General features: G+C 44.8%; 1 protein-coding gene across 5 annotated transcripts in view; it reads right to left on the reverse strand.

The window, feature by feature from the left end:
• NOLC1 (nucleolar and coiled-body phosphoprotein 1) overlaps nucleotides 1-18,748 on the reverse strand; it is a 102,200-nt gene that overhangs the window by 50,560 nt on the left and 32,892 nt on the right. For 3 of the 5 annotated variants that reach the window (XM_030203381.1, XM_030203380.1, XM_030203377.1), the window contains 3 exons: nucleotides 13,089-13,226; nucleotides 9,285-9,416; nucleotides 5,747-6,703 (listed from right to left, as the gene is read on the reverse strand). In XM_030203381.1, the coding sequence (XP_030059241.1) occupies nucleotides 5,747-6,703; nucleotides 9,285-9,416; nucleotides 13,089-13,226 (1,227 nt within the window). The remainder of the gene's footprint in view (nucleotides 1-5,746; nucleotides 6,704-9,284; nucleotides 9,417-13,088; nucleotides 13,227-18,748) is intronic. The other 2 variants (XM_030203378.1, XM_030203379.1) reach the window with 2 other exon arrangements.

Below are 18,748 nucleotides of genomic sequence, written 5' to 3' on the forward strand. Positions count from 1 at the left end.
TGCAAACATTTTTCTATTTAATTTTTGGAAAAAGGACCGCGGGATTGGCACTGGCAGAGCCATAAACAGATAAGTACATAAGTACATAAGTACATAAGTAGTGCCATACTGGGAAAGACCAAAGGTCCATCTAGCCCAGCATCCTGTCACCGACAGTGGCCAATCCAGGTCAAGGGCACCTGGCACGCTCCCCAAACGTAAAAACATTCCAGACAAGTTATACCTAAAAATGAGGAATTTTTCCAGTCCATTTAATAGCGGTCTATGGACTTGTCCTTTAGGAATCTATCTAACCCCTTTTTAAACTCCGTCAAGCTAACCGCCCGTACCACGTTCTCCGGCAATGAATTCCAGAGTCTAATTACACGTTGGGTGAAGAAAAATTTTCTCCGATCGTTTTAAATTTACCACACTGTAGCTTCAACTCATGCCCTCTAGTCCTAGTATTTTTGGATAGCGTGAACAGTCGCTTCACATCCACCCGATCCATTCCACTCATTATTTTATACACTTCTATCATATCTCCCCTCAGCCGTCTCTTCTCCAAGCTGAAAAGCCCTAGCCTTCTCAGCCTCTCTTCATAGGAAAGTCGTCCCATCCCCACTATCATTTTCGTCGCCCTTCGCTGTACCTTTTCCAATTCTACTATATCTTTTTGAGATACGGAGACCAGTACTGAACACAATACTCCAGGTGCGGTCGCACCATGGAGCGATACAACGGCATTATAACATCCGCACACCTGGACTCCATACCCTTCCTAATAACACCCAACATTCTATTCGCTTTCCTAGCCGCAGCAGCACACTGAGCAGAAGGTTTCAGCGTATCATCGACGACGACACCCAGATCCCTTTCTTGATCCGTAACTCCTAACGCGGAACCTTGCAAGACGTAGCTATAATTCGGGTTCCTCTTACCCACATGCATCACTTTGCACTTGTCAACATTGAACTTCATCTGCCACTTGCAGATATAGGAGTTTGGGCAATAGCATCATCTCTTCCTGCCATTTTTGACTACCTGCGTCTGTTACACACAATAACAGCAGCTACTAACAGTGTGGTAACATTTGAGCCAAGAGGCCAATTCTCAGGCTCAACTCAGTTTAGGACTCCACAGGCAGATGAAGACCAGATGTGGCATGTAGGAGACAAACTTCTGGGAATGCCCAGCAGATCGATCATGACCGAGTTTGACACGATATCTTCTGATGAATTCTCAAAATGGCTCGGAAAATACGCTAAGTCACAATGCAAACTGGACGTTTGCCCCAATAGCCTAATAAAATCAGCCCCCAAACAATTCAAAAAAGACCTTACAAGGCACATAAACTACAGGCTTCAAAACGGCCTCTTTCCCACGGAGAAAGGAAACATCCTACTTACCCCACTGCCAAAAGATGCGAAGAAAAACACAATGGACCTAACTATCGCCCAGTAGCATCCATCCCGCTCATAACTAAACTCATGGAAGGCATAGTGACGAAACAACTCTCTGATTACCTAACCGAACACTCAATTCTGCATGAATCACAGTCAGGATTCCGGACAAATCACAGTACTGAAACGGTACTAGTATCGGCAATGCACGCTTTCAAACAAGCAATTGCAACCGGCAACAACATACTCCTCCTACATTTTGACATGTCCAGCGTCTTCGACATGGTCAACCATGAAATACTATTACATATACTAGAATACTTCGGAATAGGAGGCACAGTTCTCAAATGGTTCAAAGGATTCCTGAACACAAGATCATACCAAGTCACAATCAACGCGGACACATCATCCCCATGGACACCTGAATGCAGAGTCCCCCAAGGATCCCCCCTATCACCAACTCTCTTCAACCTAATGATGATACCACTAGCCAAACTCCTAGCGAATCAAAACTTCAATCCCTATATATATGCAGATGATGTCACAATCTCCATCCCATTCAAGCAGGATCTAAACGAAATCACCGAGATCAATCAAAGCCTCCAAACCATGCACTCCTGGGCTGATGCGTTCAAATTGAAACTCAATGCAGAGAAAACACAATGCCTTGTACTAACCTCACAACACAACAAAAACACATACTCCAAAATAACCACACCATACTGTTCTCTTCCTGTTGCGCAAAACCTAAAAATTCTTGGAGTGATTATCGACCAAAACCTCACACTTGATACTCATGTGAAGCATACAACGAAGAGAATGTTCCACTCAATGTGGAAACTCAAAAGAGTAAAACCTTTCTTCTCGAGACATATCTTCCGCACCTTGGTACAGTCAATGGTGATAAGTCACTTGGACTATTGCAATGCACTATACGCTGGCTGCAAAGAACAAACTATCAAAAAACTCCAAACAGCCCAGAACACAGCCGCCAGACTCATATTTGGAAAAAATAAATATGAAAGTGCTAAACCCCTAAGAGAGAAACTCCACTGGCTCCCACTCAAAGAACGGGTCGAGTTCAAGATCTGCACGATAGTACACAAAATTATACACGCAGACGCCCCAAGCTACATGCTAAACCTTGTGGACCTGCCTCCCAGAAATGCTGTAAGATCATCCCGTAAATATCTCAATCTGTACTTCCCCAGCTGCAAAGGACTGAAATACAAACTGACACACGCTACCACCTTCTCCTACTTGAGCGCGCAGCTGTGGAATGCTCTACCTACAGACCTGAAAGCTATTGATCATTTAAATAACTTTCACAAATCTCTGAAAACTCATCTCTTCCAAAAGGCCCACAAGGAAAATACATAGCCTACAAACTACCTCAACAAATCACACAATCACTACAGTTCACCTTTAACTTACCTAACACTTCCCGTCTATCCTCCCTTACCAAATCTTTAAACAATAAGAATTATACTTGTTATCATGAAATATGCTTATCTTCTCTTACCAACATTCAAACTTTAAGAATTGTACCTGTTATTACGAAATGATTATGTCATAACCACACTCTGTAAGCCACTTTGAGCCTACAAATAGGTGGGAAAAAGTGGGATACAAATGCAATAAATAATTTATAACATAAATTATAACAATCTGACAAAGTAGATGGGAATTTAGGCCACACATGAATGGCACTGGATGTCTTGCAGCTGCCAGTACTGTTGTACATAGGAGCTAACTTTTCAAAATAATTGGGGGTGCAGAAACTTTTTTTTTTTTTTTTTAACAGGTGGTGCATTCCCCCTCCCCCTCCCTCCCCCCCTCCAAGGTCCAGGCCCCTCCCCCCTCCCAGTTCCAGGGTCATCCCCCTCCCTCTGAGTTCCAGGGTCGTCTCCCCCCTCCAAATTGCAGGGTCCCCCTCCCTCCGAGTTCCAAGGAACCCCCCTCCTCCCTCCCAAGTTCCAAGGCCCCCCTCCTCCCTCATGAGTTCCAAGGCTCCCCTCCTCCCTTCGAGTTCCAGGCCCCCTTCCTCCAAATTTTAAAAGTCATCTTACCTCGTCGGGGTTACAGCGGCAGAAGCGGTGAAAAGCATGCAGGCTCGGCGCTTAGTTCAGTCTTCTCTTCTTTCTCGAGGGCGGGACCAGAGCTGAGAGAGCGAGAAGGGAAGACTAAACGCCGAGCCTGCACGCTTTTCACCACTGCTGCAGCCGTAACCCCGACAAGGTAAGATGATGACTTTTAAAATTCGGAGGAAGGGGGCCTGGAACTCGAAGGGAGGGAGGAGGGACGAAGGGAACTTCCGGTGGGTGAAAAATTGGGGGTACTCGAGCACCCACAGCACCCACGGAGTTGGCACCTATGCTGTTGTACAACAAAGGGGATGGGGCACATTGCATGAAGACGTGATGCAGCAGCTCAGATCAGTTCAAATCCCACTGCTGCTCCTTGTGATCTTGGGCAAGTCACTTAACCCTCCACTGCCTCAGGTACAAACTTAGATTGTGGATCCTCCTGGGACAAATAAATACCCAGAGTACCTGAATGTAACTCACCTTGAGCTACTACTGAAAAAGGTGTGAGCAAAATATAAATAACTAGTAAAAAAGCCCCGTTTCTGATGCAAATGAAACGGGGGCTAGCAAGGTTTTCTTCTGTGTGCATGTGGGAGTGTGTGTCCCTGCCCTCTCTCCCCTCCCCCCTCTGAGTCCTTCACTGTTACAGAGAGAGCGATTTGATTTCGTGCTTTGCTGTCCCCTCCCCCCTCTGAGTCCTTCACTGTTAGAGAGAGCAATTTGATTTCGTGCTTTGCTGTGTTTTTTCCTTCACTGGAACAAACTCCCTGAGCCCATATGCCGTGCCCCCTCCCTACCCATCTTCAAATCAATGCTCAAAGCCCACCTCTTCAATGTCGCCTTCGGCACCTAATCACTACACCTCTTCTCAGGAAAACTTATCTACCCCAACTTGACATTTCGTCCTTTAGATTGTAAGCTCTTCCGAGCAGGGACCGTCCTTAATTGTTAATTTGTACAGCGCTGCGTAACCCTAGTAGCGCTCTAGAAATGTTAAGTAGTAGTAGTTACAGAGAGAGCGAGGGCGGGGCAGACACTCATGGGGAAACCGGATATCTCTCCCCCTTCACACTTCCGGCTGGAGGCTTCATAGAACGTTGGTGGTGCCTTTTATATATAGAGATAAGTACAGTGTTTTAATGGACTGGAATTTTTGCCAGAGATAGCAATCATGACTGAGACTCAAACTCAAACTTTAAATTAAGACAAGCAGTGATGCAAAATGGCAAAACTGCTTGTGGGTCCAGGCCCACACTAACACAGAAGCTGCAAGTCAGGATTTTGGAACAGCATCATATAAGAACAATAGCCATATTGGGTCAGATCAATGGTACATCTAGCCCAACAGTGGCCAATCCAGGTCACAAGAACCTGGCAGAATCCCAAATAGTAGCAAGATTCATGCTACTGATCCCAGGGACAAGCAGTGGCTTTCCTCATGTCTATCTCAATAACAGACTATGGTCTTTTCCTCCAGAAACTTGTCTAAATCTTTTTTTAAACCCAGATACACTAACCTCAGGCAATGAGTTAGTATTTTGTAGACCTTTATCATATCCCCCCACAGCCATCTTTTCCAAGCTGAAGAATCCTAACCTCTTAAGCCTCTTAATCATTTTGGTTGCTCTTCTTTGAACCTTTTTCTAATTCTGCTGTATCTTTTCTGAGATACGGTGACCAGAACTGCAAACAATACTCAAGGTGTGGTCACACCATGGAGCAACACAGAGGCATTATAATATTCTTTGTCTTATTTTCTATCCCTTTCCTAATAATTTCTACCATTTTGTTTGCTTTATTGGCCGCCGCCACCACCACACACTGGGCAAATTTCAGTGTGCTGTCCACAATGACACTAGATCTTTTCCTTGAGTACTGACTCCCAAGGTGGAACCTAGCATCAGGGAACTACGATTTGTTCTTCCCAATGTGCATCATTTTGCACATGTCCACATTAAATTTCATCTGCAATTTGGATAGCCAGTCTTCCAGTTTCCTAAGGTCTTCCTGAACAAGACCCAACTACCATCAACCTGTGCTGCTGTTCATTTGCCTTCCAACCTCACAATCCCCTCTATAATCTGATGTTTGTATTGGATGAAAACCAAAATGTTATGATCCTCTCATTAGCATCTATTTTAAATAAAATCTCTATTAAAAATAAACCATCATGCAGGCCCACTTGCTAATGGAGACAAGGGACTTGCACAGATCACGTGGGCACCTCAAATATTAATCAAGCAACCAGAGAGACTGATGGACAGACAGGCTTCTCACCGTTCACTTGGTCCTCCTTGATGGATAAGGTGCTATCTGCAGCCTTTCCCGGTTCTTCTGCTTTGGATTTTTTCTTTTTCTTTCCCAGTTTCTTTGCTTTGGGGGTGCTACCTTTTGTTTTTTCCACTTTATCATCTAAATCTGAGCTCTCACTGCTGTCGTCTTTTGTTGTCACCTTTTTCCCATCTGGCGTGCTGACGGGTGTTTTCACAGGTACAGTCAGTTTCTTTGCTGCTGATTCCTTAGCGTCTGAGTCTGAGCTGCTGTCACTGCTGCTGCTGCTTGTGCTGTTTCCTGCTTTTGCTACTGCCTGCTTCTGAGCTATAGAAGGGGCAGGTCTTTTAGGAGTCGGCTCAGACACACCTTGTTTCTTTTCTACTAGCTTCCCAGCATCTGGATTTGGGCCGTTGCTTTTGGCTTTTGTTGCCAACACGGGCTTTGGCTTCGTAGCACTGGCCTGTTTAGGCACCTCCTCATCATCACTGGAGCTTTCGGAAGAGGAGCTGCTGCTGTCACTGGCTGCTGCCTTCTTTACCACAGCTGATTTGGTGGGGACCACCTTTGTCGCTTGCTTTGCAGCTGGTTTGGCTGCAGCTGTGCCTGGAGATTTGCCTGCAGTTGCCACCCCTTGCTTTTTTGGAGATTTGCCTGCAGCTGCCACCACTTGCTTTTTTGCAGTTTTACCTCTCTTTTCCTCATCATCACTGGTGCTTTCGGATTCAGAGCTGCTGTCTCTGGGTGCTGGAGTTTTCTTCCCCTGGGTTGGATGTATAGTTTTGGGCTGAGCCGCCTTCACTGCTGGCTTTGCTGGAGTAGCCTTTTTCTCCTCTTCAGAGTCGCTAGAACTGCTGTCAGAGTCTGAGCTGCTTCCTGCTTTTTTGGTTGCAGCTGATTTGGGTTGGGGTGGAGCTTTAGCTGCAGGTTTTGCAGGGACCCTCTCTTCAGAACTATCTGAATCTGGAACAGAAGAAAAAAAAAAAAAAAGAGTAAGACAAAAATACCACTCGCTATAAATACAAGACAACACACACCAAACGTTAAGGTGGCTTCTTAGAAAAACAAAGTTGTGTGACTGGAAAATGCTTTATGCAGATAGCAGTGGGACTTGATATTGTGTCTTAAATATACAAAAAAAGGTTTGTAAGTAGGAAAGTATCAACACATGCAAAAGATAGATCAGCGACTAATACAATCCCCAGTACATCACACCAAACAGACTTCACTGTCTTTGTATTATACATATATATATATATATATATATATATATATATATATACACACACACACACATACCAAGGACAGACACAACCTGGACACAGAGAACACATGATCATCTAGAGGGGATGTCAAGCTAACTACCGCAAAGCCTGAGAACAACAAACAGGTAGTGTGATGTCTGCCGCTCTACAGTGCTCTGAAGCAAATTCCCACCAATAATCAAAAGTTTGCTTCTCTGTTGTTTAGAAAGGGGAAAATGCACATTATGTTCCAGTATTAGGGCTGTACCAAACATTCATATTCAAATTGATTCAGCCCTGAAAACATTATTTGTATTCGGATGAATAGTGATTTAAAAATCAAATACGAATAATCTGGGATTCTATTGTGCTAAATCCTACTGAAATAAACACCTGATCTGTGATTTGAGCTTCTTAATTATTTGTTATGTTGAAGCTCAATACCCATTACTTGTATTTGGCTGAATAATATTTTCCATTATTTGTATTTGACCAAAATAGTAAAATATGCTATTCGGTACAGCTCTATCAGTTTATGATGTAGTGGGTGGCTGAGGACTATTAAAGTTTTTTCTCCTTGTATTGATCCTCTATGTAATCTCATTTTGTTAAGAGTCTCTTGCATAAGAGAGTGTTCATATTACTCTGTCCATTTGCCTTGAAGAAGAAATGGGGGCTTTTCTGGAATAAACGGACTTTCTACTATACTGCGCAGGACCTTGTGTTTTATCTAATTTTCTTCACATTCTTTTGTTGAATTTTGCCTCTATTGTTTCATTTGCTTTGCACTGTAATTTTGAAAAATTTCAATAAAAATGTTTTCAAGTTAAAAAACACAAGTTAACCCCCTAATTCTACAAAATCTGCCAAAAATTGCATGTGCAAATTTGGGCGTACATAATTTAGATGAATAACTGGCTTTTAAACAAGCAATTACTGGTACTAATTAAATTTAATTGGACTTTACATGCTTAAATTTTACATACAATCTGAAAAAAGGGTGCAGAAATAGGAGGGGCATGGGTGCTCCTAGCATTTACTCACATTGTTATAGAATAAGGGGGGATATGTGCCTAATTCGTTGTTTGCTTTGGTCAACATAGAGGTTCTTCCTGTTTGCTATTCCTAATCCTAATTTAGGAGTGTACATTTGTACCACATTTCAGTTGGTGCAAATGGCCACGCCTAAAGTTAGGCCCAACTCCCGGGCTTAAGCGCTAATCTATTAATCACACCTAAGCATGGTTGATAGAACAGCACTTTTTTGGCACCATATATAGAATCTAGCCCTAAATCAGCAATTTTCATTCTGAAGAGCAACCTGTAAGGATCAGGGGCGTAGCTAGGTGGGGCCACAGGGGCATAGGCCCCCGCAGATTTAGCCCTGGCCCCCCTGCTTCCACCCTCCGCCACCGCCAACTCTCCCCCGCCAACAGGTACCTTTGCTGGCAGGGGTACCCAACCCCCACCAACCGAAGTCCTCTTCAGTGTCAGTCTCAGACACGTTGCTGATCTGGATTCTGTTTCTGTGAGTCCTGATGTCCTGCACATCCAGATCAGCAAACGCGCCAGACTTGGAGACCGCCACTCTTGGAGACCCCCCCGCCAGAAAAAGGTACCTGGCGGGAGGGTGTCGAAAGTGACGGGGGAGGTGCGGCGTCAGGGGAGGGGGTCAAAAATGTGTGTGTGTGTGGGGGGGGGGGGGGCTAAAATGTGCCCCCTCACCTCGGGCTCTGGACCCCCCACCGGCCGAACTCTGGCTACTCTGGTAAGGATAATGGAAAAAACCCTACCACGTTTTAAATGGAAAGTGATTCGCTGTTCCCCAAGACGGAAGTTGTTGTTTTCGGAAACATGGGATGCATATATCCAGTCTCTTCCACATAGAGCGAGAAGTTTGATTTTGAACAACCTCTAGAGTAAATAATTCTTTGATGCTGGCAGGTTGCTTCTCTGTTTTCTTTGAGTAGGATACTCCCCCACTACAGACGCTGGAACTCATGGGGTTTTTTTTTTATGTATGTTTGTTAGGGGGAGGAAAATGGGGGGGAAGGAGGGGGAATTGGGTTGAGGGTTTGATTGTTTGGAGGGGAAGAAATTGATGAGTTTTAGTTCAATTTTGATTTGAACACAGTGGTTTACTAGATTATGTGTTTCAGTATATTTTCTGGTCGTATACTATCTGTACTTTTGATAATTCATCAATAAAAATCGTTGAAACATGAAATGGAGAGTGATTACACAAACATGAGCAAGCCTGTGAAGATGTTAACACATTCAGTGTCACCACCATCTCATACCTGAGCTGTCAGAGGAGGTAGAGGCCTTTTTCGCTTGGGTGGGTTTGACAGGAGCTGGCTTGGCTGCAGCCTTTGCTGGTGCTGCCTTCGGAACAGGCTTAGCAGCAGCCTCTTCCTCTGAAGAACTGGAATCTAGGTGTAAAAAAAAAAAATGCTTCTTCAATTATTGAATATACAAATCAGTTGCCACTTTTGAGTGACTTCACTCTAACAGCCCCTACCTGCTGGCATCAGGCTGAACCATCTCAAAACATAAAACTGCTATGAAACCCCTGCCATAACCCCGCCCTAGAGAAAGCACCTGTTCAACACAGGTAAAAGTACTTCTGGTTGAGAAACACCAGAGCCATTTGTTAACGGATTTATGAGAAAACATGAGGGTGTGACGAGGTGGGGGGATACCTTCAAGAATAAGCAGTTGCAACAATAAAACTGTTGCATCTACAAAAAAGCATGGGGGGGGGGGGGGAGGAGGGGCCATCCTGGACAGCGTGGTAGCTTCAACCCTAAAAAGTATTACTTTAATGGGTCATGTGAGGGATATGGGGGAAGGGGTAACTGGTATTGAGTTTCATAGAGGAATTTGTATGTGCATCTATCTAAAATGGATAAATTGCAGCTGGGCAGACAATGGATCATTCTGCTGTCATTTACTATTATCTATAGCCTATAGGGCACAGCTCACAACAAAGGCCTTCTACTCATTCCTAAGATTAAGAAAAAAAAAAAAAGGTCTGGACTATATAGCATTTCCCTTCCTTATACGAGCAGTAGAAATGTACTGCAATGTACACTCCTGAGGGCAGCAAAGTCTGGATGCTAATTTTTAACCACTGATCTGTACGATGACTTCTAAAGTCAATAATGGAGGAAAAATGTTGCTTGGGCTATTATTTAATTACAGCTGGTTAAGAACTGGATCAAAGCACAGTAACAAGAGTGACCCAACTTTACATCAAGTGCACAGCTAAATTTACGGTGATTTTAGGCTTCAGGTTCCATATTCCCAGACTGAATGGAAGGGGTGCAGTAGAGGAAAGCATCTATAGCTCCTGCCCTTGGGAGAAGCGAGGATCCAATGTTCAATAGTGACTTCTACTGTGGCAACATTGCTGACAAGATCAGGGCTAAAGAGAGAACTAAAGGGAAGAATTTCTGGGAGCTGTGAATGAAGAGCTGGTATCAGTAGCTCTTCTTATAAGTGACAGTAAACTGTGCCAGGACTGCTTCTGGGTCAAAGCACTGCTGAGGTGACACCCATAAACTTCACTAGTATGCCAAATGGGGCTCCTGTGATCCTTTTAGATTTCTTAATTTCCAACAAGAGAGATAAAATTATATAATAAAAATTATAAAATATATCCCCCCCCCCCAGACCAGAGTTGTATATGACAGCAAAAGATTAAAAATACACAGGGAAAACTACTACTTAAGGAATTTCCCTTCAAATCAGTACTGATCTAAAAACATGGTCCATTATCTCAAGCCTCAGGATAATCTAATACTTTAACCAGCCTTTAATGTTTAATATTTCCTGATCATACTATGGTTAGGAGCTCTGGTATGCACCTCACTCAGGTGAATGACTGAATATATTCCTCCCGTTATCCATTTTTTTCTGCCTGCACCATTTAACAACCTGCTTCCACTACATGCTAATCTCTGTCTCACAGATATCCTGAAAACTATAGACATAAGATACACCAAGCCAAGCCTGGCAACAAGCTGGGAGGTCAAAGCACAGGGAGGCCATTGTTAAATAGAAGGAATCTGAAAAAAGGATTATGACAGCGATGCAATGCACTTGCCGAGTCTGAATTTAAAGTGCACACCCCCCCCCCCCCAAATGATTTTCCACCATCCCGATTTCTTACTTATACTGGAGGTTAAACAAACAGTAGCAACAAAGCTGCTTGTATTTCTTAACAGGATTATTATTATTATTACATTTGTACCCCGCGCTTTCCCACACAATGCAGGCTCAATGCGGCTTACATAGTAATTTGAAATACAAAGTTAATAGAATTTTAATAAAACGGTAGCAAAACAATGTAAAGTTGGGCTTAGTAGTGTATGATAAGTTGAGCTAGATAATATATGACTAGGATAAAAGAGGGTAGACAGGATAGGATAGTGTAATTTGGGAGAAAGGGTAAGGAGGGCTAAAATTAAGGAGAGATGGAAAGAGAAGGATGGGAGGTTGGTATTTAAGTCAGAACAGAATTGGGGTGGAAGTTGGTGAGATTAGGTTGGGGCATTTGGGTAGGCTTGCTTAAAGAGATGAGCTTTCAGCATTTTTCTAAAGGGCAAGAAGTTGTTTATTAATCGGATTGGTCTGGGTATAGCGTTCCAAAGCTGGCTGCCCACAAAGGAGAAACTGGATGCGTAGTAGGTCTTGTATTTAATTCCTCTACAATTGGGAAGGTGCAGGTTAAGATAAGTTTGTGAAGAAATAGATCTGTTTCTAGCAGGGAGGTCGATCAATTCATTCATGTAGCCAGGGGATTCACCGTGGATGATCTTGTGGGTCATTGTGTTGATCTTAAAATTTATTCTTTCTTTGATGGGGAGCCAGTGAAGCTTTGCTGAAAGAGGTGATGCACTTTCGAATTTTGATTTGCCAAAAATAAGTCTGGCAGCCGTGTTTTGGGCAGTCTGGAGTCTCTTCAGTATTTGGGTTTTGCATCCTAAAAAGACACTGTTGCAGTAGTCGGCGTGGGTAATAACAGTAGACTGTATCAGGTTCCGGAAAGTGTTGAGTGGGAGATAAGGCTTCACTCGTTTCAATATCCACATCATATTAAACATTTTCTTCACGGTGAGTTTAGCGTGGTTATCAAAAGATAAATGGCTGTCTATCGTTACTCCCAGTATCTGTAAGTTGTCAGATATGGGAAGTATTACATCAGGGGTGTTGAGAGTAGTCAGGAGATAAGGGGAGTATTGGGAAGAGAGAACCAGGCACTGCGTTTTTTCTTTATTTAATTTCATTTTAAAAGCATTAGCCCAGGAGGTTAGAGTGGTAATGGCAGTATTGATTTTGTCGTGGATTTCAGATAAATTGAATTTAAAGGGGATATATATGGTGAAGTCATCGGCGTAAATGAAAGGATTTAGACCATGTTTGGTTAATATTCTGTCCAAGGGGATCATCATAAGGTTGAAAAGTAACAGGGAAAGTGGAGATCCCTGTGGTACTCCACATTCTGATGACCATGGGGATGATAGATTTGTAGCTCCTTTGACCTGATAGGATCTGGTAGTAATGAAGTTATTAATCCAGTTGATAATGTTGCCACCGATCCCAAGTTTGTCCAAGAGTTTGGTAAGGATTGAATGGTCAACCATGCCAAAAGCACTGGATAAGTCAAATTGTAAGAGGATGATGTTGTATCCGTTTGCTATTTCAAGTTTGAATTTAGATATTAAGGTTAGAAGAACCGTTTCAGTGCTGTGGGCAGGTTGGAAGCCCGACTGGGACTCGTGGAGGATGGAGAATTTCTGAATATATTCATTAAGTTGTGAGGTCACTCTGTTTTCCAATAATTTGGTGATTAGAGGTATGGATGCAATTGGACGGTAGTTGGTAACGTCATTCACAGGTTTCTTTGTATTTTTTGGGATAGGTGTTAGTAATATGTTACTGTGCTCACTCCATGCCAATAGCACGCTATCATATCTCAGTCCTACTCTAATTTCCACCAATTGCTTCTCACAGCCTCAGGAAGGCGATCACTGCATTAAAGGATCTTAACACGGGGTGAAGAAAGAAACTGGGATTTGAAGTAACCACGACCTCCTTACCAGAGTCACTGTCAGAACTGGATTCTGCTTTCTTAACCACAGCTTTCTGTCCTGAAGCTAGGGGTGTAGAACTGGATTCTGCTTTCTTAGCCACAGCTTTTTGTCCTGAAGTCACAGGTGTAACAGCAGTGGCTTTGGCTGCAAAAGAAAATAAGCCAGATTCATAAAAGTATTTAACAGCGTAGTAGTCAGTGAGGGGGACTAACACTTTTGCAGTGGGTTTTTTACAGGCAGCATACAAAATCAGGTCCACATGTACTACCACCCAAAACAATTCACTCACTGGACTTTCTCTTCCTGAGATGGACCTCTGACAATTTTCAATTAGCACATGCCGATACACATTAGTGCTATGAATCACCATGCAGGTAGCTATATGCAACCTCGAATGTTCAGTATTTTGAATAGCCAATAATAGTGCTCTACAGCTCTAGAAGAAAACACAAAGTCAGACATGCAAACCTGTAGAGCCAAGGTGCAAGACCCTGCCACTCCTGCGTGGCAGTGGGCAATCACAAGCCTTCCATTCAGGAGGTTAAGCATGAGATAACGCGCCATGCCGGGTCTACCCAAGTACGTCCAGATCCACTCCATGTCTAAACAGAACCAGAAGTCATATAAAACTAGAATAAGTGTCAGTGGCAGGAGGATAACTAGAGAAGATGTATGCTGAAGTGAACCCTGGCCCAAGACAGAAATCGCAAAGAGTCGATATTGCTAATATCAAAAGCAAGGAAGGAAGAAACCTAGGTCCAAAACAGCACCCAAGAGTATGGGAGAGTAAGACCCCATAAGGACTAGGATAAGAGTACCAGAACCCTTCCAGGAAGCTGTCTCGGAAGAACCAGGAAGAAAGGAAACAGACTACCTTGGGAAGAAGTCGCACCCTAAGGGGTTGCCACACTGCTACCCAAAGACTGTTCAACAGAGTAACCCAGATAGAGGTGATGACGCATATCAGCTCCAGAGATGGAGAGGCATCCAACCTGTGTCGCATCAACAAATCAAAAAAATCTGTGGCCCAGAGGTAACGAAGGCATGGCAGCCAACCTGTGGAAAAGTAGCCCTGGGCAGAATTCCAAGAGGTGGCATGCCCCACATCCAGAGATGATACTGTAATCCCTCCCGCAGAAACAGCATTGCGGTTGACAAAGAGGTAAACTCAGCTCAATAAGTGAAGGAGTTGCACTAAACAAGCAGAAAAGTTGTCACATGCCACAAGAAGAGATGGGGCAGTACTGAACATGCCAAGATAGAGCTGCACCCAATTTGCAGAGATGGAACTGCGCAACCTGTAGAGAAAATTTTGTGCTTCGAAGAGAGTTGGAGCTGCACCTCAACCTGCAGGAACAGAACCTTGCTCAACATGCAGGGAAAGAGCCTTGCTCAACATGCAGAAACAGATTGTGCTCAATCTCCAGAGATGGAGCTGTGCGCCATCTGCAGAAACGGAGCTATGCCCAATAAGTAGAAAAGAGGTCACATGCAAGATGTTGACCTGCACACCAACTGAAGGAGCTGTGGGCAACAAGCCTATAAAAACAGCGCTCCGCAGGAACTGACAGGATCCGACACATCAAGGCGAAGCTGTCATCCCACCATGACAGAAGGTCAACCCGCAGAGAGGGAGATATGCTCCAGACATATTAGGAAACAACTGCACCCAGCGAAAAACGCAACCGCAGGCCCACGCCTATCTGGGTTGACGCTCGCCAGACAAGGACAAACTGCGAACAGCCACAAAGATCGCAGGGCGGCAAATAAGCTCAGGATTAGCCGTGCCCCACTCAAAGGCATAGGGTCATGCCAACTCACAAAGTCATGGCCACACATCCAGTTGAGTGGTGAGCATTTCATTAAGATGCAGGTGCAATCACCACCAGAGAGCGAGCAGATTGCCCAACACTGAAAACCAAAGGTACCAAACCTGCTACAGCAGAGGTGTCCCACACTCAAAAAGGGAAAGCCGACACAAGATGTAGAATCCCAGCCAGCCTGCAACCCAGCGTTGCGGCTAAGGGGACAACACGGGCCCCTGCCAACGGACAGCAAGAAATGCCACAGCCACCAGAGAGCAGAACTATAGAAAGGAAAGTCTGCCTGGAAGAAAAGATAATGCCATGGCGTGGAACAGAAATCCAGCAATCTAACCTCAAAGAAGGGGCACCCTAGACAGCAGATTCTGAAGAGTGGCTCAGAACAACCGACTAGGAGGTGCACTTCAAAAACAGTGATGTAGCAGCACCAGAAAATACAGAGGAGTAGCCCGAGCTAACCCTCTTATCCAACAAGCTCATGGCACCTGTCCCCACAAAAATGGACGGTGTGCCAAAAATACCAGGCAGAGAACTGTGCACCGAACCAGAAATTCTTGAAAGCAAGGCATAAAAGGAAGGAAGAGGAACCCAGGCCCAGCTCCACATTCTTGAAGAATAAGAAAAAGGGGGGGGGGGGGGGAGGCAAAGGCAGGAGCAGCTGCAGATGCACAATAGAGAAGAGCTCGAGGGAGAGCATAAAGAATAGGTCCCGAAAACCTGCAAGGAAGAATGCCCCCCCCCCCAGGAAGGACCACTGTACTCACCCAGAAAGGGAGACAGTCCAGAAGCGCGCCCTACAGCATGACCCTAGAGAGCAACAGTGCTGCCTGTGCTCAACCCGCCCTCAGGGTGAGGAGGACAGCTTCTGAACACCAGCACTGAGAAGGTCAAAGTACACAGAATACGGTTGTGACCAACCCTCTGGTTCCTGAGCGGGAAAACGAGAGAAGAAAGGTGTACCAGCAGGTAAGCCAGAACAAACCAGCACCAAACAGCCCCACAGACCAGGAAGCCTGAAACTAAAACATGCCCAGTCCATGGGCTGAACTCAGAGCCATCAGTGCTCCTTAGAGAAAAAACAGGTACTGTCCCCCAGAGAGCCCAAAACCAAAAGGAGCTAGGTAGTAAGGATCCCACTCTAGGCGCCGATGCTCCCCTGAGGCCCAGAGACAAAAGGAACTCTGCGACCAGACCACCAGAACAATGACAGCCAAGGCAGGAACTGCATGGAAAGGACTCCGACCCTGAGAAACCCTGTCTCGTCAAAGAATAGGACACAGAAACAGACCTAAAACTGCTGCTGAAACTATCCAGAAAAGCAAAAAAAATCTTCTTCCTGCTCGAGAAAACCTGAGAGAACAGCGGGGGAACATCCAACTCAAACACAAAGCCCACCAAAATCTACCTAGGAAGAAACTCCACTATGAGGCAAGCAGACACATATGACTCCGCCAAAAAGGCAAAAAATAACAACCACGGGGAAGGAGGAAAAGTAAATCGCATTTCTTTTCTCCTTATCCCCTGGGTTTTTTTCTCTCAATATGTGCCATGAGCAGCCTCTGCTCAAAGAAAAGAAATAATATAACTTATCTCAGAGGCAGATGAAACCAGACATACTTGCCTCCAACCAAAGAAAAGAAGCCTCAAAGGGCAGATAAAGTTGCCAGACCACCGGGGGAAGTAGGGGAGCGGGAGGGAACCAGCACCACTGGATGTCACCCTAGCTGGTAGATGAGGGACCCAGGAGTACCGAGTATCATCTGAAAATACCCAAACACGGGCTACAAGTACACCATCACTGTCAACCAGACAAACTGGGACAGGAGCTAACTGCAAGCAACCAAGAGCAGCTGCATGATACCCTTTAAGGGGCAAATCACTTGGAACCTTTTTCTCTGTCTCCTTCCGCTGGTGGATGAACATAACCCATTAGTCTGGACTGGTCTGGTATAGATGACAAGGAAGGAGAAGCAAGTTAGTGGCTACTGAGGATGGGCAGACTGGATGGACCATTTGGCTCTTACCTGCAGTCATATTTCTATAAACACAGTCTGTAATTTTCTGCAGCAGCTCAAGGTAGATTCTGGGGCAAGAGTTGGGAAGTTATGCAGAAGTTCCGCAGCACACTTGCATAAATTTAAATCACTCTGCATGTAAGTTTGACCATTTTATCAGTGGAGAATCTCCATGATGGGGAAAAGATAGAAAAATTAAGATTTGGGATATGAAAGAAGAAAAGTCAAGCTCTTAGATCTTAGGAGGGTGCAAGGGGGCATAGAGGAAATTACAGAATCTTGGGAAGTGTCCCTTCTCTAGCTCTAGCTATCCTCTTCCTAGCATCAACCCCTCCCCCCAGCATCCTCTCTCCTCATACCCTCTTCTCTCCCCCTTCCTCTCCCTACCACCAGTGCTCTCTTGTTCTCTCTATCATAACTGCCAACATACACACATGCATAAACCCAGTCTCCTCCTAGATCCTCCTTCACACTTACTCCCCCATTCCTCAAGTCCCTCCTTCAACATTAATGCACTCCTTCTGCGCACACAATCCAGCCCCCAACCCTCTTTAGTTCACCTCTCTCAATTCTCCATCCCCCCACCTTCACCACACGGACTGTACAAGCAAACGATTGTGGGAACAGGAGTACCTTAGGCCTTGTATTATCCTCTGCTTCACAAGACCTAGCACACCCTTTAAATTGCACTGGACACCATGGTGCATGTAGTATAAAGCACTGGTCAGGCCTCAGGTGGCAGAGGAGGGATATGTGATTCTAGGTGGTACTATTCATCTTCTTTTCCTCCATAAGTACATAAGTAATGCCACACTGAGAAAGGACCAAGAGTCCATTGAGCCCAGCATCCTGTCCACGACACCGGCCAATCCAGGTGAAGGGCACCTGGCAAGCAACGTACAAACATTCTATACATGTTATTCCTGGAATTGCGGATTAATCAGTGCAAAGGTGAAGGGGTGGAATCAGCTGCAGAGGGAAAAGGATTTCCAAATATGTTGCCAATCAACTACTCTCTCCTCCCTCCCCACAGCCCAGTTTGTCCTAAAATCTCACAGCTATTCCAGTATGAAAGCCCCTGATTTTTCAGCCTTTCTACAGCCATGGAACCACAAAGAGCTGAGCCCTAATTATGAGAATCTACTCAAGAGCCGCTTTCATCATTAATTGCTAGTGGTCACCAGGAGCTGCATTTGGTTGTACACTTTCCATCATCTTGCATTACTACTACTACTACTACTATTTAGCATTTCTATAGCGCTACAAGGCATACGCAGCGCTGCACAAACATAGAAGAAAGACAGTCCCTGCTCAAAGAGCTTACAATCTAATAGACAAAAAATAAAGTAAGCAAATCAAATCAATTAATGTGAACGGGAAGGAAGAGAGGAGGGTAGGTGGAGGCGAGTGGTTACAAGTGGTTGCGAGTCAAAAGCAATGTTAAAGAGGTGGGCTTTCAGTCTAGATTTAAAGGTGGCCAAGGATGGGGCAAGACGTAGGGGCTCAGGAAGTTTATTCCAGGCGTAGGGTGCAGCGAGACAGAAGGAGCGAAGTCTGGAGTTGGCAGTAGTGGAGAAGGGAACAGATAAGAAGGATTTATCCATGGAGCGGAGTGCACGGGAAGGGGTGTAGGGAAGGACGAGTGTGGAGAGATACTGGGGAGCAGCAGAGTGAGTACATTTATAGGTTAGTAGAAGAAGTTTGAACAGGATGCGAAAACGGATAGGGAGCCAGTGAAGGGTCTTGAGGAGAGGGGTAGTATGAGTAAAGCGACCCTGGCGGAAGATGAGACGGGCAGCAGAGTTTTGAACCGACTGGAGAGGGGAGA

The sequence above is a fragment of the Microcaecilia unicolor genome, chromosome 5 (assembly GCF_901765095.1).
Source record: "Microcaecilia unicolor chromosome 5, aMicUni1.1, whole genome shotgun sequence".
Taxonomy (NCBI): domain Eukaryota; kingdom Metazoa; phylum Chordata; class Amphibia; order Gymnophiona; family Siphonopidae; genus Microcaecilia; species Microcaecilia unicolor.